The sequence below is a fragment of the Triturus cristatus genome, chromosome 4_1 (genome assembly GCF_964204655.1).
Source record: "Triturus cristatus chromosome 4_1, aTriCri1.1, whole genome shotgun sequence".
Lineage (NCBI taxonomy): Eukaryota > Metazoa > Chordata > Amphibia > Caudata > Salamandridae > Triturus > Triturus cristatus.
In genome coordinates this window covers 557,208,192-557,235,521 of record NC_140585.1, presented here as the reverse complement: position 1 = coordinate 557,235,521, position 27,330 = coordinate 557,208,192, and the positions used below count along the sequence as shown (strand labels likewise).

The following is a 27,330-nucleotide window of genomic DNA, read 5'->3' as shown; positions in this document are numbered from 1 at the left end:
TGCCCATTTGACATTTTCTGCAGTGGTGAAGAGGTCTATCGGTGGTATTCCCCAATTCTTAAAGCATATGAAAAGGACTTATGGGTGGAGTTCCCACTCGTGGGATTTGTGCCCCCATCCTGCTGAGGAAGTCGGCAAACTTGTTGTCCACTCCTGGCAAGCATTCTGCTAACAAACAGATCTTGTGTTTGAGTGCCCAACTCCAGATGCTCTGGGCTAAGTGAGAAAGTTGAAGGGATTGGTGCCCCCTTGCTTCCGAAGGCAATACATGGCTGTCATGTGGTCTGTTTTGATGAAGACTCCCTTACCAACGAGATGGGGAAGGAAAGCTTTTAACACAAGATGAACAGCTAGTTGTTGCAGATAATTTATGTGGAGACCCCCGACAATGAGTTACCACTGGCTTTGAACAGTTAGGACCTTAGAGTGCACCCCCACCCCATAAGGGAGCCATACATTGGTATGGTCCTCTGCAGAACTGGTTAAAGAAAAGGCCGCCCCTGTGACAGGTTGTTGGTGTTCCGTCATTGCAGAGAGTGATAAGTTTGATGGCCCACCAACACTAGATCATCCCATTGACCCCCGCTTCTGACCACTGGTCTGCTAAGCACTCCTGCAATGGATGTTTGTGTAACCTGGCATGGGGTACTATGGTGCTACAGAAGGCCATCAAGCCAAGGTGACACGTAAGTGTCCGGACTGTGACCTGTCAGTTTGTTTGGAAAAAGGGATGAGTGTCTGAAAAGAATGTATCCTGGCGGCATTTAGGTAGGCCATGCCCGAATTAGGAATTGCAGGGACGGATTCTCCATTAGTGCTCTGGGGCTGTACCCCCCTGAAATATCTTCACATTCCTGTACAAATATTAAATAGATCGATTTATTTAGAGATACAATCGTATCTCTAAACAAATCGATGTATTTAAGTCTGGGCTGCCTGTCCCAGGCTGCCTGCCCCGACTTGCTCTGAAGCACGAGACAGAAGCCAGGCAGTAAACCATCTTTCTGAATTGTGACAAACGACGCAGGACTTACAGTTCTAAAGCCCTTCATTGTCACTGTAGCCTATGGCAGTATCCATTATAGGTCAGTGACGCTTTCAGCATCATAGTTTTGGGTGTTCCATCCCTGCGTGACAGCAGCCCTCCATCATTCACAGGCATAGATCCCACCTTTTCCCATTCGTGAAACGTTGGAGTGGATGCAAGCACGTGTTTTGGTGCCTTGTTCTCAGTAATGGTAATGCTAATCTTCTGTTATGTATATTGTGCTGAGACCCCTTGTCAAACTAACCTCCCCTACTGACACACCCCAGGCCATAGCTGCACGTCGCCTCTGTTAGAAGTGGAGCTACTGCATTTGTTCCCCTGTTCCCCTGTAGGTCAGTGTTGGATCCTGGATCCACCACTAGTGTACCACCTGTAAGCAGTTGAGAAACTGCGTTTAAGTTATACAGGTGATTTTTAAGGAATATTTATAAGTTTGCAAAATCGACACAGAAGAAATATCACAGAAAAACAGTCAATGGTTTCCTCCTATGGAAGAAAATTCGAGTTACGGGTAAAGTATGTTCTTGTTACTTTTGTAATCCAGCTCCTAGGTTCAGCACTGGGACATCTATCTAAAACAGGTAAGTAATTACGTTTTCACAGTTGGCACGATTTTTAAAGAATATTTGTAGTTTGCAAAAATCTACACTTAGAAACTTTTTCAGCAAAAAGCAGACAATTATATCCTATGGAAGGAAATTTAAGTTACTGGTAAGTACGGTTAAAATTACTTTTCAGGGTCAGTACTGAGCTACAAGATGCAGTACTGAGGTCTCTCCTGATAACAGGTGAGTAAATCGGAATTCGTTGTTCGGCTGATTTTAGATGAATATTTTAAAGTTCCAAAACTCCACACTTCGAAGAATTTCCAAGTGAAACCAGTCAATGTTAACCTATGGAAGAAAAGTGAGTTATCAGCTTTTAGGTAAGTACTCGACTGGCAGAGTTAAGGTTCTGGGCATAGACTCAGGGGTCTCCCAGGGTCAGGTAGGTACAGTTGGTACACCCTCAGCGGCACAGGGGCAGCCGGGTGCAGAGGTAGTTAGGCCCAATGTTATCCAATGAGAGGCAGGGGGCCTTCGGTTAGTGGCTGCTGGCGAGCAGGCCACGCGGCTGTGGGAGCTGGGCTCCTGGTCACTTGCTCAGGGCAAATGGGGAAGTAGATTAGGACATAGGTTGCACTGCCAGGGGCACTCGGGCGGCTGGGTGCAGGGTGCTTTTGAGCCGTCGGTCGCTCAATGTTATTCAATGGCTGCAGGCTCGGGGACGGAGGATCTTCAGGAGCGACCAACACTTTGAGGGATAAGTTGGGATCTTGGAGGATAGGTAGGCACCCAGGAGTTGGGCACAGGGGGCCGTGGGGCGTCGGGTGCAGGGGTGTCTTTTGACGTCGGAAAATCTTACCCCCTGCTGGTCACGGTTGGAGAGGTCCCTGGTTGTGAGGCTGCAGGCGTCGTCTGGGTCGTCGAGGAGGGTCCTTGGGCACTGGATTCCAGGTCAGAGTCGCCGGTGGGACGTCCTCAGGGTCTTTGTCCACTCGGACACAGGCCGGGCTCGGAGGGTGCAGAGTGTGCTGGATTCGCGGTTCCTGGCTGGCACCAGGGGTATTGCTGTTTGAGCAGAACCACTGCTCGTGGGAGTCCCAGTCTTGGTAGAGTCTCAAGGTGGTCAGGTCCTCCGGGGTGTTTGAGGTTGCTGACCATTGAAGGCGCTGGAGTTCCACAGGAGCAGGTTCAAGGATCAACAGGCCGGCAGGGCTGGGGCCAAGTCAGTTGTTGTCGTCCTCTTGTTAGCAGCTGCGCGGCAGGTCTTCTGGTTTCTTGATCTTCTTGCTTGTTTTCGAATAGGGATCTGAGGAAGGAAGGTTCAGGGTGCCCCTAAATACAAAATTTAGGGGCGTTACAGGCAGGGTGAGGGCAGGGACCAATGGGTCCCTGTCCTGGGGTGAGTACACCCCCTATCCTGCTCCTCTCCGGTGGGATGGGGGCAGGAACCTAGCTGTGATTGGGCAGGGCTCCCCATCCCCAAGATGGCCGGAGCCCGGAGTTGTGCTTCACCTCGTCTCTCCCCCCTGAGGGGTGGAGTTGGCACAGGCTGGCACACCCCCTTTCCTCACGTAGGGTTTCCCGCCAGAACCGGTGGGGGCCACTTGCTGAGTACAGCAAGTGGCCTGGAGAAGCTCACAAAGGCGGCATGCCTTTGAAGCTTCCCCCTGCCCATCCTTGGGGAGGAGATCTAGCACCTCGCCCAGGATGTGCATTGTTGCAGGCCCAGGAGAGCGGGGGCTCTCCACCCAGGGGTCCAGCAACATGTCTGCTGTGTGGCAGCCTAGGCAGCCTCTCAGACAAGACGTGGATTGTAGGTTAGGTTTCAGGGGCCATCTCTAAGATGCCCTCTGTAGTGCATTTTACATTAAATCCCACACTGGCATTAGTGTGGGCTTAATGTGCTGAGAAGTTTGATATCAAACTTGTCAGTCTTCAGTGTAGCCATTATGGTGCTGTGGAGTTCGTAATGACAACCTCCCAGCACCATATACTCTTAATGGCATCACTGCACTTACAGTGCCCAGGAATGACCCTGGGTACTGTAGGGGCACATGGCTCATGCACCTGTATCCTCATCACTGGCATAGGGCACCCAGCTAGAGAGGTGGCTGATGTATGCCAGGGCAGTGGGTTTGTGGGCATGGCACACAGGGATGTGTGCCATGTCGACTCTGTGTTTAGTTCTGCACCAGGACACTCAGCCTGCAAAGGCAGTGTGTGTGTGTCAGACTACAGGGCCCCTAAGAGTAGCACAATAAGTGCTGCAGCCCTTAGGGGTCTTCTCTGGTCACAATGCCCTGGGTACCTAGGGTACCATTTACCAGGGGCTGACATGTGGCCAGAGATGCCAATTGGGTTTAGGCTTTAGTACAGTTTTTAGGGAAGGAACACAGGCTCTGGGTACCTCAAGGAAAAGTGCATCAGGTATCAGGCAAAAAGTGGGGGGGTTACTGCAACAGAAACCCACTTCCTTACAGATATATCTCCTAAAATGCACCTGTGGACAACGATACGTGGGCATGATCACAAGGAAAGCCAAAGTGTGCATGAATGAACAGAGAAGCACCTTCAGGTGTAAAAAGAACACAACCGGATTGATGTAACATTTCACTGAAAAAACACCCTCAGAAAATGACTTTGAATGGACTATAAATGTACATATTCCATCCAAAAATAATAACACTTTACAACTATTTATAGCCGAACGAAGATGGATAGATCACTTGGGCACCTCAAGTCGAGGGTTAAACGATGATGTACAGTGGTGATAACTGTAAATATGACTTGTACACCATGCACCTGTTTAGAAGAAACATTTAAGTAGAGGAGAGTCTAGGAATATAGTAGCCCTACAAATGATCCAATAAGGACCTCAGTGTACAATCGATCTCTATGAAGAAATATTTATCTCTCTATAGTCTTCTTAACCCTCCATAACACCATACACTTGTCCAAATAAAACCAAGCAGAGGGGGTATTACGGGCACAGTTGCCCCGAAATAAACATAAAATAATTTATCAAGTACCTTGATTTATATTTAAAAAATCTACAGTTGTATTCAAATAACAGAGACGACCTCAATTTGAACATAATAGAAACATAGCTGGTGACAAAAATCCCACTGAACTTATTTCAGATTGAGATATATATACATACAAACATAGTCTTGATTGTCAAATCAAGATAAAGGCAGATGCTCCTTCCAAATTCTTGCAAAGGAACTGCCTATCCATTAATTTTCTGCCTTTCCCATAAAATAAAAAAGACCAAAAAAAGACAGAGGATGAGCTTGAGCCAACTCCTATTTAGCACATTAGAGGCTCATAACACAAATCGAGAACATTTTAACTACAATACCCAGGGTGACAGTAGTTTATAATGCTATGAGTGAGACGGAGCCATAGGAGCTACAACATCCAGCATTCTTGTAGTTCATTAGCCATAGGAGCAACGGCTGCATAGTTGAGGACATGACGTCATCAACATGGGCCGACTACTTCTACTTCTAAATGGAGGCCGGGACAGAGAGCCCACATTACAGCAGCAAAGTGGGGCCCAGCAGGTGTAAGTAAGTCAGCACTTTGCTAACACCACAGTTGCGAAAGCACTCATCAATAGTAATCAAGTGAGGTACGAAACCTCCCTAAAAATAGATGCTGCGGACATCAGAGGGTTCGCAATTGACATTTTCTCATATATATGTTTCATTGTGGTGGTGATCCTCCGAAATTAGCAGGCAGTGTATTGCCCTGTCTGCTTTTTGCGGATGATACCCTACTCATTGCCAGGACACCTATTGGGATTCAGAACCTCCTGAACAACTTTGACAAAGCCTGCAAAGACAGGGGGTTAGTCATAAATTGCTCAACTACCTAAGTGTACGTATCAGTGATAAGCTGGCATGGGCACCACAAATTAAAAAAAGCACCTTGGCCCTCCAACATGCCGATTGTGCTATAGTGCGAAGGACTAGAGCTTCCCTGTTCCGGCCACTCTCCCCCATTATAGAACTTCATAGGGCAAAAGGTTTAGGTGCAGCCCTTTATGGGGCGGAGTTATGGGGGCTGAAAAATTTGAAAGATATGGTCCTTGCCGAAAATAAATTCATTAGGGCAACATTGAACCTGCCTGTAAACACTCCCCTCCTGCCACTTAGACTCGATCTTGGCCTCAGACCTATCAGTCATTTTGCTATTCTTAGGGCACTCCTGTTCTGGGTTAGGATTTGGACTAGTGACACTCAGGTCCCGCTCAGGAAGGCCCTGGCAGAACTAATTTCTCTGCAAAGACAAACAGGTCGTATTAAATGGCTTAATAGGATCAAGGATTGGTTTCTAAGGCTAGGATTAGGGCCCCTATGGGAGGACCAGGGGTCCATTAGAAAATCAATGGTTCCTCTACTTAAAAAAAGGTTCTGGAAGCTCACATATTGTCCAAGTTTAGAAAGTCACACGCATTGCATTTTAACCTCTAGTTTTCTTGATTTCAAAGGATGTGTGAGTTTTGAGCCGTTTATGGATAGCCTTATATATCTAAATTTAGGTATGGTTCACTGCCTCTAAATTCAAGAAGAAGTATCTGGGAAAACGCATCCATATTGCCAGTATGTCCCACCTTTCAAGATTCCCCTGAGACCCTTATACATTTTTTATTCTTTTGCCCGTCCTATTTTGATCATCGGAAAAATGGATTTTGCATGTATGTCGCTCCTTAATCTTCACACGCCCAAATGATGCACTAAGAATTTTTGTGGCTGACTCCACTAATTGGTTGGTCTTTGCAATTTCAAGATACTTATTGTATGCTTGGTGGAAAAGATCCAAACTAATCAAAAATGCACCCGTGATCAACTTACAACCTTAACAAATGATTTTTATTGAATTGCCCTATGAATTGTATTTAATATGGCAAAATATTCACTGTTTTAAAAAAAACTATAATGCTGCTATCTATGTTACGGGATGTTTTAAATCAATTCTATTTTAAAAATGATGTATTGTACTGTAATCTTAATTGTTTAACTCATATGATGTGTTTTGATTTTACGATCATATATTTGATCGAAATAAATATATATATTACCTACTGGCAGTCGCCAGTAGGTAGTTATAGTTAGGACCTATTTTCCATAGGAAATCCGCAACATTCTATTCCCAATAAGTCTGGCGCCGGTTGATGAATCCTCGCGAAATTTTTAAAACTTTTGGCCAGCTCCGCTCCTACCCTGAAAGTTTCGTGGTGATTCATCAAGCGGGGGCTGAGAAAAAAGGGGGGTCCCAAAACGCGTTTTTCCCATGCAATTTCCTATAGGATCTGTTGTCGCAGCTACAGCCCGAACCGCTAAATGGAATGACACCCAATTTGGCAAAGAGGTAGTCCTCAGTTCGGACTCGTGCCTTTTGCATATATGGTGTGAATCCGTTCAATAGTTCCTGAGAAAATTAGAGTTAAAAGTACATAAATATCTATGGCCGCGGAGGATCCGCGCACCCTACACGCACCGTAAGCGCACCCTCCCCGAACCGAGCGCGCACCCTCCCGATCGCGCGCTGAATGCTAATTGGCTGTCGAGTGTCTCTCTACATCGAAACCAGGAACTGTTGGAGGCCATTTTCTGCCTCAGTAGAAGCGAGGCTGAAGAAGCAAGGAGAATAAGTGTGTAAAACATATAAAGGGGGCAGAGTGGAAATACTCTGACCCTCTAGAGGTGCTTAGGGGGTCCCAGAAGGACCCCCTGGGGCCCCCTTTTTAATAAAAAAAAACAGCTAAATGCGCGCACGGTGTGCGCATCCTATCGCGTTGGGTGCACGGATTCTCACGCGTTGGGTGCGCGGATCCACAGCAATGTTTTTTGAAAAAAGACAAGACATCATTGGTTGTATGACTACTTTCTACACTGAAAGGTAGGGTGTATATTTCTGTTTTTTAAAAGGTATGATTCTTAGTGGTTAACAAAAACAGATTGTAAGGAACATTATATATGATAAGCTGATATGTTGAAAAGTCAAGCACACTTCCTGTCTTGTGTAGTAACATTGTGTGCTGAACTTGTGACCTGTGAGCTCAGTGCAGTGTTCCATGAGCTGTTTCTATGGTAACAGGCAGAAGGCAGATTGGGGGAAGGGTTGAAATGTATTTCAGTTGGAAAGGGTTGAAATGTTTAACCAATAGAAATGTGCGTTTGCTTTTGAGTTTATGTGTGAAGGATTGTGATTTGATGTGTACGTGTATATGTGTGGAAAATGAAAGGGAAACTTTTCCATTCTTTGTTTTTGCTGAGAGGTGCACAGTGCAGAGATTCTGTAAGAGAAAATGTGGTGAGTGACTGATATACTTCTTAATCTACAAAAGAACTTGAAAGATGAGTTATTTAATTGTGAGGGGATGTATGTAGACTATTTTGATTTTAAACAGACTAATGTATTTCTCCTGCTAAAGTGTAGGGAGTACTTTTTTTCTCTACAATCCTATTGACAGTGTGTGTGCATGTAGAAACCATTTTGTGATAAGCATTTGTGTTTTTCATGTGTTTGCAGACAGATAACTGTGTTGTTTTTATATTTTGGTAGAATTAGAAACCAGTCATTGTTTATGAATTTGTGAAATGAGTTATGTTATGTTTCTATACTAAAATGTAGTACTACTTCTAGATGAAGAAATGTGTTTGGTAACATCGTGTATTTGCTGACAGATAACTGTTTTAACTTGTCATGTTATGAAGTTTTAGTAGCATTAGAAGACAGTTATGGCTTATGATTTGATTAAATGAGTCAGGCTTTGACAGAAAAGTGCAGTCCTGAAATATGTAGATTGTGTGCAGTTCCGTTACCAGTTGCACTGTAGTGAATGATTTTTGGTAAACTCCTAGGTATAGTGGTTGTTGTCTAGAATCACACTGTGAGTCTGTGTGCATTTGGGAACCACTGTGAGCGAAGCATTTGGTAACATCGTGTATTTGCTGACAGATAACTATTTTAAAACCTGTTATGTTGTCAAGTTTTAGTAGCATTGGAAGCCAGTCATTGCTTATGCGTTGATTAAATGAGTCAGGCATTGACACAAAAGTGCATTCCTGAAATATGTAGATTGTGTGCAGTTCCGTTACCAGTTGCACTTTAGTGAATGATTTTTGGTAAACTCCTAGGTATAGTGGTTGTTGTCTAGAATCACACTGTGAGTCTGTGTGCATTTGGGTAAGGATTGTGAGAGAAGCATTTGATAACATTGTGTATTTGCTGACAGATAACTGTTTTAAAACTGGTCATGTTGTCAAGTTTTAGTAGCATTAGAAGCCAGTCTTTGCTTATGCTTTGATTAAATGAGTCAGGCTTTGACACAAAAGTGCAGTCCTGAAATATGAAGATTGTGTGCAGTTCCCTTACCACTTTCACAGTAGTGAATGATTTTTGGTAAACTCCTAGGTATAGTGGTTGTTGTCTAGAATCACACTGTGAGTCTGTGTGCATTTGGGAACCACTGTGAGCGAAGCATTTGGTAACATCGTATATTTGCTGACAGATAACTATTTTAAAACCTGTTATGTTGTCAAGTTTTAGTAGCATTGGAAGCCAGTCATTGCTTATGCGTTGATTAAATGAGTCAGGCATTGACACAAAAGTGCATTCCTGAAATATGAAGATTGTGTGCAGTTCCCTTAGCACTTCCACAGTAGTGAATGATTTTTGGTAAACTCCTAGGGATAGTGGTGCTTGTCTAGAATCACACTGTGAGTCTGTGTGCATTTGGGAACCACTGTGAGAGAAGTGTTTGGTAACATCTGTATTTGCTGACAGATAACTGTTTTAAAACCTGTCATGTTGTGAAGTTTTAGTAGCATTAGAATCCAGTCTTTGCTTATGCGTTGATGCGCGAGTTATAGTTATCTGAACTAACTAGAACGGGGGAATTTCATTGGTTTTTTACGAGTGAAATGTCCACCTAACTATAACATGTGTGAAACCTGTGGTTTTTTTAAGTGAATTTGCAAGGTTTTTTTATATGCTAATTCCCAACTATAACGTGTGTGAAACCTATGGTTTTTTCAGTGAATATATATATATATATGTTGTCTTATGGCTAAGGTTTATTGATGACCTATTTGTTATTTGGAAAGGGTCACTGGAGGAGGCACATGGGTTTATTGAGAGTATAAATGTGAACAATCTCAACCTCCATTTCACTGCCACATGTAGCCAAACACATGTCACTTTCCTAGACACCGAGGTATACACCCATGCGGGCAAACTGGAAACTAGGCTACACCGTAAACCCACGGCAGGTAATACAACCCTTCATGCCACAAGTGCACATCCACCCCACCTCATAAATAGTATACCTTATGGGGAGATGGTACGACTGAGGAGAATTTGTAGCAATGAAAAGGATCTCCAGATAGCTCAAGAGCTCAGTAAACTTAGGTTTAGGGCGAGGGGTTACTCGGCGAACATCATTGAAAGTGCCATAGTCCGATCCAATGCTCTGAATCGTGAGGATCTGCTAAGACCCATCAGCGGAGTATCTAGCAACACATTGGTGCCCTCCAATCCTGAGGAGGCTAATAAAAATTCATGTCACAATTTTAGGATCATCATGGGCTACAGCAAACAACAAAATGATTTGCGTAAAATCATTAACAAAAACTGGCCCATAGTACGTAGTGACCCGATATTAGGTCCCCTACTACCGCATCAGGTTACTATTACACACAGCCGAGCCCCCACTATGAGACAAGCATTGGTCAACACGAATCCTGAAACAATTGATAAAACGTCCTGGCTACAACTCAGCAGTGGTTTTTACAAATGCAAAACCTGCAAAGCCTGTTCGCACGGTGTCAATACTAAAACCTACATTGATCCTTTTAGCATGAGACAGCTCAGGATTAATAAATTGTTGACCTGTAAGACTGAATTCGCTATATATGTCCTCACTTGTCCATGCAACCTGAAATACATAGGCAGCACGAAGCTAGCGGTACACAAACGCATTTTACAACACTTGCGTGCGATTACCAATCAAGACAATACCTACCCCGTGGCACGCCATTTCAGGGAAGTTCATAATAGTGACAATAGGGGCTTAAGCTACTATGTTATTGATTGTATTGAACCTAGCAGAAGGGGTGGGGATCGCGAGTCCAACCTCCGCAAATTAGAAACAAGATACATTCTACAATTGAACACCAAGGTCCCCACAGGTCTAAACATGACAGAGGACATGCATACATGCTTGGGTTGATTTTACACCTTTTTACTGTTTTTTAATGGGAAACCCTTTTATCTGATGTGTTCTTAGCTATTTTTTACGGAATTTTAGTCATTTGTCATAATCCTATTTAATATGTTTTTTAGGTTATTTATTTAGTATTTTACTATTTATTGTTGACATAATGTACTTTTTCCTATGTAAAAATTTGCGAGATTTGCACATCCTGTTCCCATTATAGAATGTAATGGTCCCCAGCCTGAGATCCAACTCCGCACCCACCGCCGCACATATGCTGTCCATTTGACCATGATAGCGTAATCATACTGGTACAACATTGAGACCCTCTCCGGTCCCATCGAGCTGTATGAACTCAATGAGAATTAGTTTAGTTCTCTCAACAGGGAGTCCACGGTATCCATAAATTTGCCTTTTGTGCCACCGATTCCACCTAAGTGGTATTCACCCATTTAATTACCCTAATCCCTGTGCTACATCTGGATGGGAGCTGCATATATAATTTCTCCAATTACCTTGGTTATGCAGTATCCCTTAGCATTAGAACTCAGGCACTTCAGATAGCATGCCTATCCGCATGTTTTTATTTTATTTTATTTTCATTAGTTTATTTATTTCTATATATATATTTTTTTCCTGCACTATTCACTTTTTTATTAAGAGGGGTCCATGGGACAACTTGAATTAACCTCATTCATCAATGTTTTTATGCCAAAAATGTTTTTAATATATATTTATATATTTATTTATATGTGTTATGCAGTTTTATGGCATTACGGTCTGACTAGTATTTTGTGATTCATCCGATTGGTATTTTGGTAATCAAGAGCAACTGGTTATTCATATTTCCAGGTCTCACAATGGACAATTGCTCCTATCCTTTCCAGATTTTCAAAAGCATTTAAGCCGACATTTTAAATCATTACTTGCTTGTATGTCTATTTATTATTTTACTTGTTGAGATATGATCACTTGTAAATTAGCGATTGGATATTTCTTCTTTTTTTACCAATGGTGTTTTATTCTTGTCTATGTCTATGACTGCAAACGTTAAGTGATTCCCCCCATGTGACCTACCTTTTTACTTTAAATTTGTAACTTCACGAACTATTTGCTGTCATGTGATCAAGGCTCCACGGAGCCGAAACGTTATGGCCGTCGCTCTGGGCAAATAAAAGAAACCAGCACCAATTCCAGGCTCGTGTACTCTTTCGTTTGGCAGTTGAAGGATCTTCAAGGCTGTTGGAAGTTGTCTTCTTGATATATATATATATATATATATATATATATATATATATATATATATATATTTTTTTTTTTTTGTTTAAACGCAGAGAGAGAGAGACAGAATATAGAAATATACCTGTAGAGCTCGTATGGTTCACAGGCAACGCGGGTTGAGCTTACGATCAAGAACATGAGACGGGATATAACAGTTGCGGGATGACACAAATATACCCATAGGGTGCATATGGTTCACAGGCAACGCAGGGTGAGATTATGATCAATAACAGGACATCAGATATTTAAGGTTTTTTTTTAAATGCAGGACAAGCATATGATCTAAAAGACATGCATTTAATAAACTTTAGAATGGCAATAAAATAACAAAAAAATTATTCTGCATTGAGGAAGTTAGGAAATAAATGAACTTCCCCATACAATTTTTGCTATATATAACCAAAACATTCTTTGTTGTATATAAACAATTTGTTGTCCGACGGTCAGTAAAATACGCTCATTCATAAGAAACGTCAGGTATACACGCAGGAACTACAGTCAACCAGTGATAACAATCGCAAAACATTTACAATATGGTATTGACTGTACAGTTAAGCTTGCATATGGAGTAGCTTTAACACACTTATTTAATGGGTTGTGAATACTAACAAAAGCGGGAACTCTGTAATACTCCTACATAACCCCTCCCTCCCCCCCAGAGAATGGTACATTGTTTGTGTTTCATAAATGACTGCTATCTTGTCTTTAAAACTGATTTTAGATCACCAGCATTTGACTATGGAGGAGGCGTCCCCCACACCTTGCCATGCAGCCCGTAGTCTAGTATGACTGGGGTAAGTGGCTGTGACCCTGATGCATGCACAAAGTAATCCGAGCCACAAATAGGTGAATTTCAAAGCGAGTAAAGGATAAAGGCCTCCCCGTTTGATACCCCTGGTCTTTGAAGAAAGAGATGTTGCATATATATATATACTCCCAGTCTCTTATTTTTCCTGTGTGGATTACTTTTTATTTAATAAAAAATGCTACTGTGGTACTCTACACATAGACATAAAAAAAATGCTACCATGAGTGATGGTACAATATAAGGTGAGCACACCAGGAATAATCATAACAAAAATATAAGTTCGAATTTTTCACTCACAATAAGGGTAATGTTGAGTATGGGAGAGTGCTCCAAGATTTTGACTTGGTAATTTCCATTATTTTTAAATAACTATCGACCACTAAGATGGGCCAAGTTTGTAGGGGGCTCTTTTGAGTTAAAGTCTGTTCCTCTTTCCTGTTTTTCCTGGTCTTTCTAGGTTTGGCAGATTCAGAAGAGGGACTAGTAGGATAATAACAACTACCTATTTATTTGTTTACTACATTATACTGTCATTTATCACATCACCCTGACGAAGACCATATAACTGTTTAGGCTCTTAGAATGGTCGAAACATGTTAGGAATTAGGACTTCTAGGTCTAACGATCCATTGCACATAATAAGAACCCTACTTTTTTAAGTATCATTTTAAACATATCAGTGGTACTCACTGATTAAAGATGGTCTTGAGCATACCACTAGATATATTTTAAATCTAAAACTATCCCCGATAAAACAGACCAAGAGTAATTGTCCTGAATTCAGATTTATAAGAACTCCCAGGGACAGAGTACTTTTTCGTGTGTTGTACTTCCTGGAAGATATACTTAGGACTGATCCTCCCACAAACTCTCTCTAGGGATTTATTGCGCTGGTGAAAGATATTCGAATTCCAGCTCGGAGCTGGAATTGTAATCTGGGGAGAAAATTGCTTTGCCTGTGACCAACGCTTGTGCATGGTGTTCCCCCCACGATGTCCTTGATGCCGAAAAGGTTTAAGGTGTTGTCTTTGCTCCTTCGTGACATCTCAAGAGCCTGACAACTGTGTAGGGCTTTCTTTGAACAGAAGGAGTAGTAGGCGTCAAAAGCAGCGCTGCTGTGCTCGGGGAAAAGAGACAAATTGCAGACCTGATGGAGATCGGTCTGAGGGTATTCTGTGTGACAGCAAAAAGGCGTTCGTTCCATCACCATGTGGACATGGTGATTGTAGGAAAGTGCCCCTTTTTGACATGGCCACCCCCACTTTTTGCCTGGAGACAGAGGCTGGCTCAGTATATAGTGTCCACCGATGGTGAGGTACTGTGCACGGAGTCCAGGCTACACTTAGTGATAGTGTTTAGGTCCCTGAAAACCAAAGCTCTCAAGGGGTAGCTGTGGAGAGCGGCTAAGGCTTATCCCAGAGGGTGTAAAGCAATTGCATGTACCACTTTAGTCAGTCAATAAGCTTTTCACACAAGAAAGGACCACACCAGGTGAGTTTAAAAATACTTTACATTTATTACTAAACACTAGACGCTAACTTGGTATACCTCCTACCTGGAGGTTTCAATTACACAGAAGAAATACTTAGAAAAGAGTTAAGTAGCATAGGAAAATACATAGGGCCCCACCATGGGGCTAAACCATATACTAAAATATTGGAAAGCAGAATGGGCACCAAAACGGGACTAGTACCCAAGGTTGGAGGACCCCAGAGTAGAGAAGGAATCACTTAAGGTAAGTAGCCAGGGACCCCAAGACCCGGGTGCAGAGTGGATACACCGGGTCAGATGTCCATAGGACAACACAAGCGAATTGCGGTTTGGACTTTAGAGTTCTAGGACCCTTCCCAAAGGAACCACTTGGAGGAAGGAAGGTTGGAGAGTCATCCCACCCATGGGTACCCAGAAGAGACAGATACCTGCACCAGGGAGCCCGGGTGCATAGGACTGAAGTGATGTCAGAAACCTCTGTAGATGCCAATGGAGGGTCGTGGAAGTTCTGCAGCTACGGCGTCTCGTGGACCAAGCCGGTAGAACGAGGACGAAGAATCCAGACAAGAAGAAACTGAAAGCAGAAGGGACAGAGTCCAAACCACCTGGAGGAGACCAGGAGGCACAGGCACACAATACCAGCCTTGGTTGAAGGTTCTTGATGAGGTGCGATGAGAAGAAAACAGCAGCTGTGAAGACCAGGCGACTTTGCAGAAGACTAGGAGCCTCTTACGAGCTGTCCCACACCGGTCGACGAGTGCAGGACGGTCAGTGGCAAGCAGGACCATTAACAAGCCTTGGCAAACGCAAACAATGGTTCGCGGGTGAAGATGCAGGGATGCAGAGCAGCAAGGGTTAGGGGACTAACCCAGCAACAGTAATTCAGGGCTGTAGAGAGCAAGAAGGAGGCCACAAGGATGCCCCAGCAGCACACAGGAGAAGTAGCCCCACAAGGCAAGAGATGCAGGCAGGTCGACATACTTGGAGCTGTGCAGTGCTGGATGCATGGGCTGCTTCAGGCTTGAAGATCTTCCATGAAGACAGCCAGCAAGTCATGGCAACGACAAACAGATGTGGTGCATAGGGAGGTGGTCACCATTGGCTGGAAAAGGATTACAGTCTCCCAACTTGCAGGGAAGACTGGTCAGGCCTCTGGAGAATCAACAAACCACCCCCTGTGTTGCAGAGCTGGGCGATGTCCGTGGTACAACAGGCTCAGCAAACTGGTCGTCTATGTCGAAAGTGCCTGTGGATGCAGGGAAGTGACTTCACATCAAGGGACATTCCTTCAGGCTGGGATTCAGGCTGAGTCCTGGGTGACTCAGAGGATCCACGGCATTGAAGTTGCAGATCTTTGGAAAAGCGCAGGAACGAAGATGCAGCAGGATTCTTCCTATCTGGAGCAGTCTTGTTGTGGGACCCGGCCTGAAGAACAGCAGAGTTCCAGTGTTCACCAGCAGAAGAGTCTTTGAACAAGCTTCAGAAGAAAGCAGCCAGTTCCAGAACTTGTTGTTGGGATGAATCTAAGGGCCTACCCTCAGGGGAGGCCTTCAGTAACCTCAAAAAGGGTAAGAACCTCTTCTTTGGCAACCCACCTATCAGAGTGGGTCAAGAAAGCTACTCATATGTCCTAGCCAGTCAGATGCTCCCAGGGGAAAAGATGGCATGAATAAAGTGGCCACTTGGAGGAACTCTGGGTCACCACCCTAGGGAGGAGCTGGACAGGGGGTGGTCACTCCCTTGTACTTTTTGCAGTTTTGCACCAGAGTGGGAGCCAACGGCTACTGAACTGAGCAAAGCTGGTTTATGTAAGAAGGGCACTAAATTTGCCCTTCAATGCAGAATGGCGGCGCTCTGAAGCACCAGCACTCTACCCAATTCTAAAGGAGAATTGGGCCCTTGCCTACTTCAGCCAGGGGGTGAAGAGGGCAGAACACTGTCTAGGGTCGGCAGCAGCACGGGCTGGTAGGCCCTGTAAGGCTACATAGATAAGCAATGGAGCCCTCCAAGGAGCCCCACAGTACATGGTATCCTGCAACCAACACTGGAATCGGTGTAGTTGCATGATTCCAACATGTTTGATACCAAACATGCAAAGTATCCCACCTAATATTTTTTACCGGTGTACTGCGCAATAGTCTTTTCAGGTAGAGCACCGCCTTCCTAGGGGCGGGCAGGAAAGGGTTACTTTTCTTTAAATAACCCTCACACACTCTAATAGTGTCATGCTTCATCATCAGGTTCACCCTGACTCCAAAAAGTTAGGGTGGGCTCAACCATGTTCCAGGGAGCACTTAAAAGAAAAGACCAGGAGGAATAAAGATTAAAAATCCTCCAGCTTACTCCAGCTTACGTCTTGGTGGAGTAGTCGGGGATATTAAAAATAAAAGTTTATATGGAAGGTATTTAGGATATAATGGTCCTATGATCCTATACAAACATGTTTCTGCCCTACTCTATGGCTCAGATAAGTCCAGGGCTTTCATCAGGGTTATTAGGCTCACCTCCATGGTGTGTCAGCTCCGCAAGCCATCTGGTTCAAACAGAAAAGATGCATGTGACTAACTGCATCTAGGGGCAAAGTGTATACTTGCCCTTCTTGTTACTTTTTTTCTTTTCTTGAGTCTAACCTGTAATTAAAAAGGCCATATTATTACTGGTATTCGTAGTATCTTTTCAAATTATGAATGGCCAGTGCATTGCATCGAATCCCAATGTGAGATTCGATATGGTAGCATGCCTCACCCAGTGCATGCTCACGTTGTGGATGCAGTTTTTTTGCTCCCGTTAACCACTCAATTATCATTCATGGAGTGCCTGAATTTGAGCCTTTCTCATCAGGTATCCCGTAGCAATACATATGTTGAGTGCCCACTAATTTAGTGAGAACTGTTGGTGTATCACTCATATACCAACGTAATCATAATAGCTATAGCATTGAATGCCTATTCGGTCATATAAACATCCGTGCATTACCAGTTAGAGAACAGTGGCAGCCTTCGTTAGTCATTGCATACCTCATGTATGAGGTATGTCTATGAACTTATTGTATTTGAGGTATGAACTTATTGTATTTGAGGAGAGAGAGGCGATAAGGGTCGCCCTGTAGTCAAACACTTTGTTTTAAAACAAATTCAAAATTGGGAAAAAAAGAGGCAAACGTGAAACCGAGTAAATGTCTTCTCTTAATGTGACACACATTAAGAGAAGTGGCTACAGTGCATGGCATGAGAGGAAAGGATTCTGATATTCCCAATCGCACTTTATATCTGAGAACATTTTTGGAGTGTCTGTAGCGCTGAGTTTAGTGGACTTCCTAATACGTAGATGGAGGACCATGTTGATGTCTTGTGCCGATTTTCCTGTACATCCCAATGGCGTAAGTGACAGGTATGCATAATAGTGTTGTACACATTGGTATGTGTAAGTTTCATGTCTGAGTATTTTGCTAATGCTTCTGTAAGTGATATTTACTCTTCTGTCACTTGTATCAATGTGTGATGTGTGTTTAAGTGGAGAATAGAATATACCGTTCAGTTAAGAGTCAAATTACTCCAAGGGATCTATCATTAAGTCCAGATCTATGTGCATTAAGTCTGTAGTCCCATTGTTGTGCTTTTTCCAGTAATTTATGTGTTTGTCCAGTGATGTAGTTTACTTTCTTAATCACCATCCATTTTATATCTTGATGAGTGTCCCTTCTCTACGTAATGTGCTGTTAATTGCGTGGATGTCCTTTTACCTCGTATAGTACTTCTATGTTCACTGATATGTATTTTTACCTTCTGGATGGTCATCCCTATGTAGCGATGACCACAAGGGCATGTGATGATATAAACAACATTGTTGCTATTGCAATTAGTTTGATGTCTCCGCTCCCACGGAGTGGGAAGGCCTAGGGCGATATAATTGGATTGTGTAGTGAATGGAAATATAGTACAGGAGCCGCATGGTAAGGTTCTTTTGACCCATGATTGGTCCCATAGGGTGATTTGATTCTCTTGTGGGCCTTTATAGCAGTTGCTGTGTACCAGTAAATCCCTAATTCTCCTATTCCGTTTGAATAAGAAAAGGTTTTTTTTGAAGGACAAATGGTTAGAAGTGAGAATGTGCCATTTTTTGTTTATTACTACCTTTATGGAATTAGAGGAGGAGTTCTAAGTAGTGACACATATTAGTTAATTGGTTTCTTCCTTTTCCTTGGTTTCCAGCAATGCTGACCGTGGAGTATTGCAGGCCCTCTTCTGCGCTTGTTCGATGATCCTCTTCGGATAGGCCTTCTCCTTTAGTTTGTTAGTGAATTTCTCCGATTCGTCTTTGAAACTGTGTAAGTCCAAGCAGTTTCTTATGATCCTGAGGTATTGTCCCACTGGGAGATTTTCTCAAAGAGATCGTGGGTGGGCACTGTATAAAGTGGCGCTAGCTGTTGCGATTCATGGGTTTTGTGTACAATGTGCTTGCAAGTTTGCCATTTTTAGGTATGATGCTTACATCCAAAAAAGAGACCATGTTGGTGTTGATGGTCATAGTAAAGCATAGGTATGGATTAAGTTGGTATATCCATCCTTTAAATCCTTCAGTGCTCTTTTCATCCCCCTGCCATATTACCAGGATGTCATCTATGTAGTGGCGCCACAGGCGTATCTCATTTTTGTGAGGGTTGTTCATTCAGATGTTCTCTTCCTCGAACCAGCTCATGTAGAGGCAGGCTATGCTTGGGGCGAATATAGTGGCCATGGAAGTTCTGTGTTGTTGTAGACAGATCTGATCTTCAAATTTAAAGACGGTTTTCTGTCAGTGCTAGATGTGCTAATGTCATAATCCGTTTGATCGATGCTTGCCAAGGCCAATCGTGGGTCTGTAGCCTGTTGGTTATCACACAAAGGCTTTCATCCTGTCCAATACACGTGTACAGGGCCTCCAAGTCCAGGCATATCATGGTTTCTTGTGTAGGGTTGTACTCCACTTCAGTCAAGATGCTAAGAACATTTTTATTATCCTTAATGAAGGATTTGATTTTGGTGACCAAAGGGTATAGAAACCAGTCAGTGCATTGAGAGAGTGGTTCCAGAAGAGAACCTACACCCAACACGATGGGTCTGCCAGGTTGGGGTAATCTTCCTTCATGGATTTTGGGTATTGTATAAAACTGAGGAGTTCTTGATTCAGGGGTGTTTAGAAATTCATGTTCTTTTTTTGATATCCATCTTCTTCTACGGCTTCTCTAGCGATGGTCTTGATGGTTCGTTGTAGATGTCTGGTCGTGTCTCTTTGTAATGGGGTATACTGTCTGGTGTCTGATAATAGGTTTAGACAGGCTTCCCTTCACATTTTCTGTTCTTGAATGACAGTGTCTCTGCCTTTGTCTGTTGGTTTGATCACTAGATTGGTTTTCTTGCTGATAGATTTCAATGCCTCTTGTTAATTTTTGATGAGGTTGTTGACGCTGTCTCTCCTTTCGTTTAGTTTTTCCACCTCCTTGATCACCGCCTCTTCAAAAGCAATTAACTCTGGGGGCTTCGTGGAGGCTGGTGGATTGAATCTGGATTTCTTCCTGATATTTGTGTATCCGTTATCCGTCTTTATCATGGGGTTTCCTACGAAAAAAGTTTTTACTCTGATTTTCCTGAAAGAATCTGTCAATTCGCATCTGGTCTTAAATTTGTCCATATTGGTGGTAGGGACGAAGCTAAGGCACTTGTTCAGGACCGCTAGTTCACTGGGTGTGAGTACTTCATCTGTGATGTTAACTACAAGGTCTACAGGCCGCCCGGCCCCGCTTGCTCGTCCCTTGTTTGTCTCATTGTATTCACTCCTTCTCTTCCCCCGTCGTCCCATTGGATTCTCCTTGCACCGTGTCTGCCCTGTCTTTCTCATCTAAAGCCCGCCCTAATAAAAATTGTTGGATTTAGTTTTGGAATTGTGGGGGGCCTTGAAAGTGTTGGGGGGCGTACTGCCCTGGCCAAAGTAACATATGTGGTGGAGTTTAAGTAGGATTGTGATACCGGAGTTTGCGCCCTCAACCGGCGAGACAGATGACTGCAAAGTTCCAAGGTGCACAAGAGCCCTGCTGACCTTTTCTCTCTGTGCCAAAGCGCCTCACCCCCTGATATTGACGAACCAACTGTGCTCCCTTGTCCCCAGGAAACATCTGACCCGAGCACTCCTTTGGGAGCCCCTGGACTGGTCTCCAAGCCTCCCCTTGCAGCCTGTTTCTAGGTGCCCCCCTCTTCTTTACTGGCAATGGGCACACAGCTGCCAATGTGACCAGCCCCTTGGCATCCAACCCCCCGGGGCAGGTAATGAGAAACTGCTGGTAGTACTTTCAACCTTGACCCCCTATGACCCGGAGTCTCGGCAGAGACCCCTGAAACGGAACGCAAAAAACTGTATGCTATATATGCCTTTACTCCCAAAGGAAACCATTGTGCGTAAATGCGCATTTAAATGACTTTTACTTGCCTGCTTAATTCAATATCTAAAAAGTACCTACTTGCTATCGAAGTATGACTTATTTTTTTAAATTAGCCTCAGGTTTATTCTTGAGTGTGTGTGTCGATCAATCAATCTATTAATTCCTCTTTATTCGATCATGTTAAAAAAAGATCATAAAAGCACATATAAATAAATCATATTAAAATTATTTCAATATTCTATCTTTAAAATTGAAGATATTTCACACAATTCTAGGATAAAGATGAATATAAATAAAAATGTTAAAACGAGAACCATTTCATATACTAAATCTAGATACTTGTGTTATTGTTTGGCGAACTCAGTAATCTACGCGCTGTCCCTTTCCTCTTCCTCATGACTGTGTGTGTCATTTATTGCCTCTGTGGGTGTCAAAAAATGTTTAGCACTGTCCTCTGAAACCCCTAACTGCTCACCCACACAAACACAAAAGAGAGCATTTGGAATATCATTGCGGTCTCTGTAAACCAATTGGGGTTTGCCTAGACTCTTTACACAGTGTACTTCATTTTGGTCCACAATATAAAGAGCCAGCTTCCTACAGTGTGAGAAATGCCCCTGAAGACCTAAAAAGGCCTTGAAGGGCGAAGGACCACGAGTTCGACAGAAAACCGCCCACTCGCTTCAGGACTCATTGAACTGAAGGAAAGGGAAATAGCTACACAATAGATAACAATACCGACGGAGGGAAGGAACAGTGTAAACAGAAACATTGCACCATGACTGTGTCGAACTGGAGCACACATCCGAACCCTACAGTGGAAAGAAAACAATACAAAAATGGAGGCAATGACCATGCGTATTACCAGCAACAGGAGGAATCACAATACCACGCAACTCTAAAGCCTTTATTAGTATAAAAACAACTTGCTATTATTCGGCAGGGATTATGCACAGCATGTGCATCTACAACTACACATGCCTCGAACACAATGTTCTCTCATCTGATGGGCTATTTTTTTCCCCTCAAAATCTGTGTGACTGGGCCCTAGGCAGATGTTGATTTGCGAATTAACAGCAACATATACAATTGACTAAACCCTTGGTAATCCAGACGAAGTGTTCATACTGCCGGTCCTGGCTGTCAAGGCAGTAGCGCTTTGTGAACGTATGCATCTATGTCCTTCTTGTAGTCTGACACCCCATGCACCAATCAATGCAGTCTTGACTCTGGTGGGATGGGCTTTCTGTTCTTCTAAGAGCTGCTTCGTGGGCAGTGCATAGCAGATCTTGATGCAAAAGATTATCCACCTCACCAGGATCCACTTCTGCACGCACTTCTCTTTCGTCCACTCAATGGGCCTTGGTACAATCAATGTAAAACTTCAAGGCCCTCTTGGGATCCAACAGATGAGATAAATGTAAAAATTCAAAGCCCTCTAAGGGTCTGACAGATGAAGCTTCTCCTCTTTCAAGGGGTGAATGGGAGCAAAGAATGCTGGTACAGTGACAGATGTGAAAGGGAGTTACAATCTTAGGCAAAAGGACGCCTGAGTGGCCAGCAGCAATGTGTCTGGGAAGATAATGGTGTATGGCGACAAGCTGAAGCAAACACAATGAGAAAGTACGTTTTCAGAGACAAGAGAGGCAGGAAGGAAAGTAAACATGAAGTTAAGATCCCAGTGGGACATAAAAGATTTGGATTGTAGTAGGGAATATCGAAGGCAGAATATCCAAGTCTCACAATATGGTGACCAGAATATTGAGCGACATAATGATGCCTTATACCTTGGCTGGCCCAGAATGAACAATCTCTGTTAAAACATTTGTCTGGTCTCAATTAAGGGCAGTTCTAACTCTAGTAACCTCAGCTGCCACTAATTAAGATGAGGTACTTTCTACCATTGGCAACCTATGTGGTAAGTGAAGGAGGGAGGGGTGAAGCCCACTGGCATTTTGTAAATCAAAGTATAAGGCATCATCAGTAATATGTGGGAAAGGAAGTCATCCCTCTCACTATCATAATCTAGGGTGCACCCTGCTCTAGCACTGTGTAAGGAAGGAGTGCTACAACTGAACTCTTGGGCCTTTTGCACCCAAGCCTTGATATATGCTGCAGGGACACTCAAACTCTGGGGGAGACTTACCAAAGGAGCTATTGTTGAGGACAACTGAGAAAGTCGAGAGGTGGCAGTACCCCATGCTTCACAGTCTCCATGATTGCTTTTTCTATCTATGTTGCGTTAAAGCTGCAAGCGCAACCCAGGCAAATTAAAAAATACAAATAGGTCATCATCAGCTTTGACACACGCAAACCGGGATAGGAGATGAGCTCAACCAAAGATGGTTAATGTACAGAAAGCTGACAGCAAGAGAAGATATGCAAGGAGCTTAATATTATATTCAGGAGAAGTGAACATTAGAGTCACAAGAAATGCAAGATAAGAAATCTAGAATAAAACTACTGTGTTACAGGTTTTAACCACCTAGAATATCAAAGTAAGGAATAACAAACTTTACCAACTATAAAGTTTTTGTGGATACATCTCATACTTTTTGGCAAGCATCCTATCGAAAGATACAATAGTGGAAGTATTAGCATCATGCTCTGCGAGGCAATCTGGGACAAGCTAGACTAACATTTAACCAATGAGGGCTAATAAGGAGTCAAGATAGGATATACTACATCTGGTTGCAGAAAAGAGCAGGAAATTCTGCTTAAAAGTTTATTATTTAAAAACTGCTTTATGTTTTCTATTTAAATTAACACCTGAACTACAGGCTTGTTTTACAGTTGGCAGTGATAGGGAGCCCCAATTACAGTGCTCATCGATGGTAAACAACAAATAGGCACACTTTTCAGATGTATTTTGTAAGCCTATTTACCTCTCGCGTTTTGAGATCTTCAATAGCTTTCAATGCATTTTCAAGGTCTGCATGTTTCTGGCTGTATGCTGTTTGTAATGTTGCAAATTGTGATCTGAAATATAAAATGTATTTGTAAATTTGTATCCCCCAACACACAACTACAATTCAAATACTATACAGTTTGCAAATGTTCGACTAGAACAAGTTTCCTTTTTATCAGTGAATTTTGACTGCCGTTCTAAAAAAGAATCTGTTATTGTAACACAGTCCACTTTTATCTCTGGCGTTGCAGGATTGAGAAGTTGAAACACGTTCCTGCTGGAAATCACCACGTTCAAGACCACACTTGCCCACAAACAATCCTTCGCTAGGGCTGACACCTCAGCATGGAATACTCTCCACCTTCAGGAAGCATCTCAGTACCCATCTTTTCAAACAACTTCTGAATAGCCCTTTTCTTTAAAGATGTTCATACTTTATTCCCTAAACCAACTCTATTTTGAGTACCATTTAGGATAATTCTATGTCTCTTCCAGTATTCCCTACCTATATAAATATAAGAGTGAACATGAACTCGCCTTGCCCTTTCATCCCCGATTCAATCGTACATAAACAGTTGTAATGCTCTCAACTTAAGAGATGTAAAACAGCTAAACTCTAGACGGTCATATGTGCTATTAATAGGTTCCAAATTTTTAGAAACCTTTTTTCAATGTGTGTGTGCGTTTGTGAGTCAGTTTCTCATTTAACAAAAGCTGCCATTGTTTGTGTAACCACAGTGTGGTGTTTTGGGGCTCCCTCTTTTTTCAGTGCCCAGCATTTAACATCTTTGTTGATCATAACATCTGTCCCACTAGAAGCCTGTCTAACAAATGAATACCAGTTCCCGATGGGGGAAGTACAAGCCGAACCACCACTGGATAAGCAAGTATGGAGAAACCCATGACTCCCTTGAAGTGGCTCAAAATGTTCTCTGAGAATATCTTGAAGACTAGACAGTCTTTCAACACATGTAGGAACGAACGTATGTCTTTTACACAACTCCAACATCTAGTGGAGCTTGTCAGATATATCTGGTGAATACATTATTTATCTGTGGTAAGTGCAGATGCCTCACCTTGAGAATATTCTCAAGACCCCGACTGGATCTGGAAGATTTTCCGGCATAGCTACTGAGCACTGGTAAGCACTTCGTGCACCTCTGTGTCTACCTCGTTCTGTCCTGGAGGTGGCAGTTGAAGCTGCAAATAAGCGCCATCCAAGCATACAGGCATGAGATTCTGTAGTGTGTGTAGATCTCTAATCTGGAACCTTCCTTGCTGGAAAAGAGGGCATTCCACAGAACGTGGAGGTGGGAGGGTGGTGCGTAATCGGTTAGGTAGAGTATCCACCAGAGAAAGAGTAATTGAAAGTACATAATTTGTTCTTCCGAGGATACTTCTACTCATAGACACCTCACCTTTAGATTAGAGGGTCTACGGGATGATTCAGACCAAAAAGTCCTGCAAGATCGAATGTCGAAAAAGACCTGGCTGTCCAAAGCAATAGTGCTCCGAGAATGTGTGCACTCATGCCAAGGTTGCGGCCTGACAAATATTCAGGACTGGCACTCTGTGCACCAATGCAGAGGTAGCAGGCTTGGCTTTTGTGGAATAGGCCCTTCAATCCTTCTGGAGGCTGCTTCTTGGCCAGCGTGTAGCACATCTTAATGCAGAGGTCTTTCCAACTGGACAAAGTCTTTTTCTGCCCTTGCATGCCTTTCTTTGCCCAAAGGAACCCGACAAAGAGCTGATCGTCAACCCAATGGTCTTTGGTGCTATCAATGTAAAATCTCTGCGCTCTTTCGGGGCCCAAATTATGTAGTCTCATCATCTTTTGAGGGTTGAGGTGAAGCAAAGAACATCAGAAGCATAATGGACTGTCAGACATGTAAGGGGGGTCACAACCTTTGGCAGAAAGGCTGTTGTAGTCCTCAACGCCTGTTTGTCATGAAGGAAGTTGCTCAAAAGAATTGCACATGAGAAAAGTAAAGACCAGATTTAGATCACACTGTGGCATCACCAAGGAATTAGGAGGAAACATATGAAGTAAACCTTGAAGGCATTACATCACAACAGATAACTTGAACAAGGAAGTCTGGTCTGGTAAACACGAGAAGGCAGAAAGGGCTGAAGAATAACTTTAACAGTGCTTACTGCAAGTCTTTGTCAGGCCAAAGACAAAAACGATAAGATCCAACAGTTTGGCCTGCAACAGGTGCATATTGGAAATGCCACATCAAGCCACAAATGTGTCCAAGTGTCCAGTGTAAATAGCCTTTGTTGAAGGATACCTGGCTGCAATCTCCACAATTAATTGTACAGGCTAGGCGAAAAACTCTGCCCGGCTGCTGTAACAAAAGTCGATTGGGGGACAGATGCTCACAAATTCTTGGTACCACACTTAGGCCTGGTTGTTCTTGATCTTCTTCAGAACTTGGCGGCAAAAGCCATACGGAAGTCTTGTGCTCTACCACAGGTGGAATACGTCTCTGAGAGAGAGCCTCCTTGGGAACTCCCAGGACCCCTCTCCGCCCTGTTTGTTTCAACAACACATGGCTGTGGTGTTGTCCATGAGGACAAAATTCAGCCTATGCTTGATGGCAGCAGCAAAGCTTTCAACACCAAGTGCATGGCCCACATCTCTAACAGGTGGATGTGGAAACAGATTTCTGCTGGAGATCAGAGTCCGCTGAACTCCACCTCTCCCGGATGACCTTCTCAACCCAGCAGTGATGCATCTGTCACCATCAGTTCTAGGTGGGCTAGAGAGAAAGAGGTCTGCCACTGGTCCAATTGCGGTTGTGCAGCCACCACTGCAGCTTTTTTGCAGTCTCCCCTGAAGCCTGGATGGACTATGACATTTTTCTTTGGTGCTGGCCACACTGAGACTTCAGATCTCACTGCAGAGCCTGCACGTGCCATCTGGCATGGTTGACGAGCAGAAAACAGAAGGCCAATAGGCCTATAAGCCCGAAAGCCACTCTCACTGAGACCCAGGAGTGACAGTCATTGGGATTATAGCCCAAACATCGCAGACTAAGTGATGCGTGGTGAAGGCCCAATAACGCACCATAGCCAGGATGGCTCAGATGAAATGGAGCTTCAGGGAAGGAGTCAGAAGTGGTTTCAGGACGTTGATAATGAACCCCAATGATGACAGGGGATTTGTTGTCATCTGGAGGTGGTCCACGACTGGCTGTGACAAATCTGCCTTTAACAGCCAGTTATCGAGGTAGGGATACGCTGGTATACCCGCCCTCCGAAGGTATGCTGCGACCACTGGCCATCACCTTTGTTAATACCCATGGGACACTGGTGAGGCCAAAGGGGAGCATGAGAAACTCAAAAAATGCACCTGGCCCACTTTGAACCACAAGCAGCATTTGTGGGATTAAAGAACAGGAACATGGAAAAGCTGCCATGCAGGTTTCAATACTACCATCCAGTCTCTGAAATCAATAACAGATAGAACCTGGGCCAGTGTGAGCATCTTGAATTTGTTCTTCTGATGTAAGAGATTGAGAGGTCAGAAATCTAAAATTGAACTAAGGCCTCCCCTCTTTTTCAGGATTAATAAATAGTGGGAGTAACATCCAGTCTCCATTTCT

At 43.5% G+C, this 27,330-nt stretch overlaps 1 protein-coding gene across 2 annotated transcripts in view; it reads right to left on the bottom strand.

Annotated features, from left to right (window-relative positions):
• The window catches only part of OPTN (optineurin), a 522,442-nt gene that overhangs the window by 145,553 nt on the left and 349,559 nt on the right, over positions 1-27,330 (bottom strand). For both annotated transcript variants that reach the window (XR_014981292.1, XM_085652875.1), the window contains exon 10: positions 23,700-23,793. Coding sequence is in view for 1 of the 2 variants with exons in the window: in XM_085652875.1 (XP_085509001.1) it covers positions 23,700-23,793 (94 nt within the window). In the remaining variant the exon portion in view is untranslated. The remainder of the gene's footprint in view (positions 1-23,699; positions 23,794-27,330) is intronic.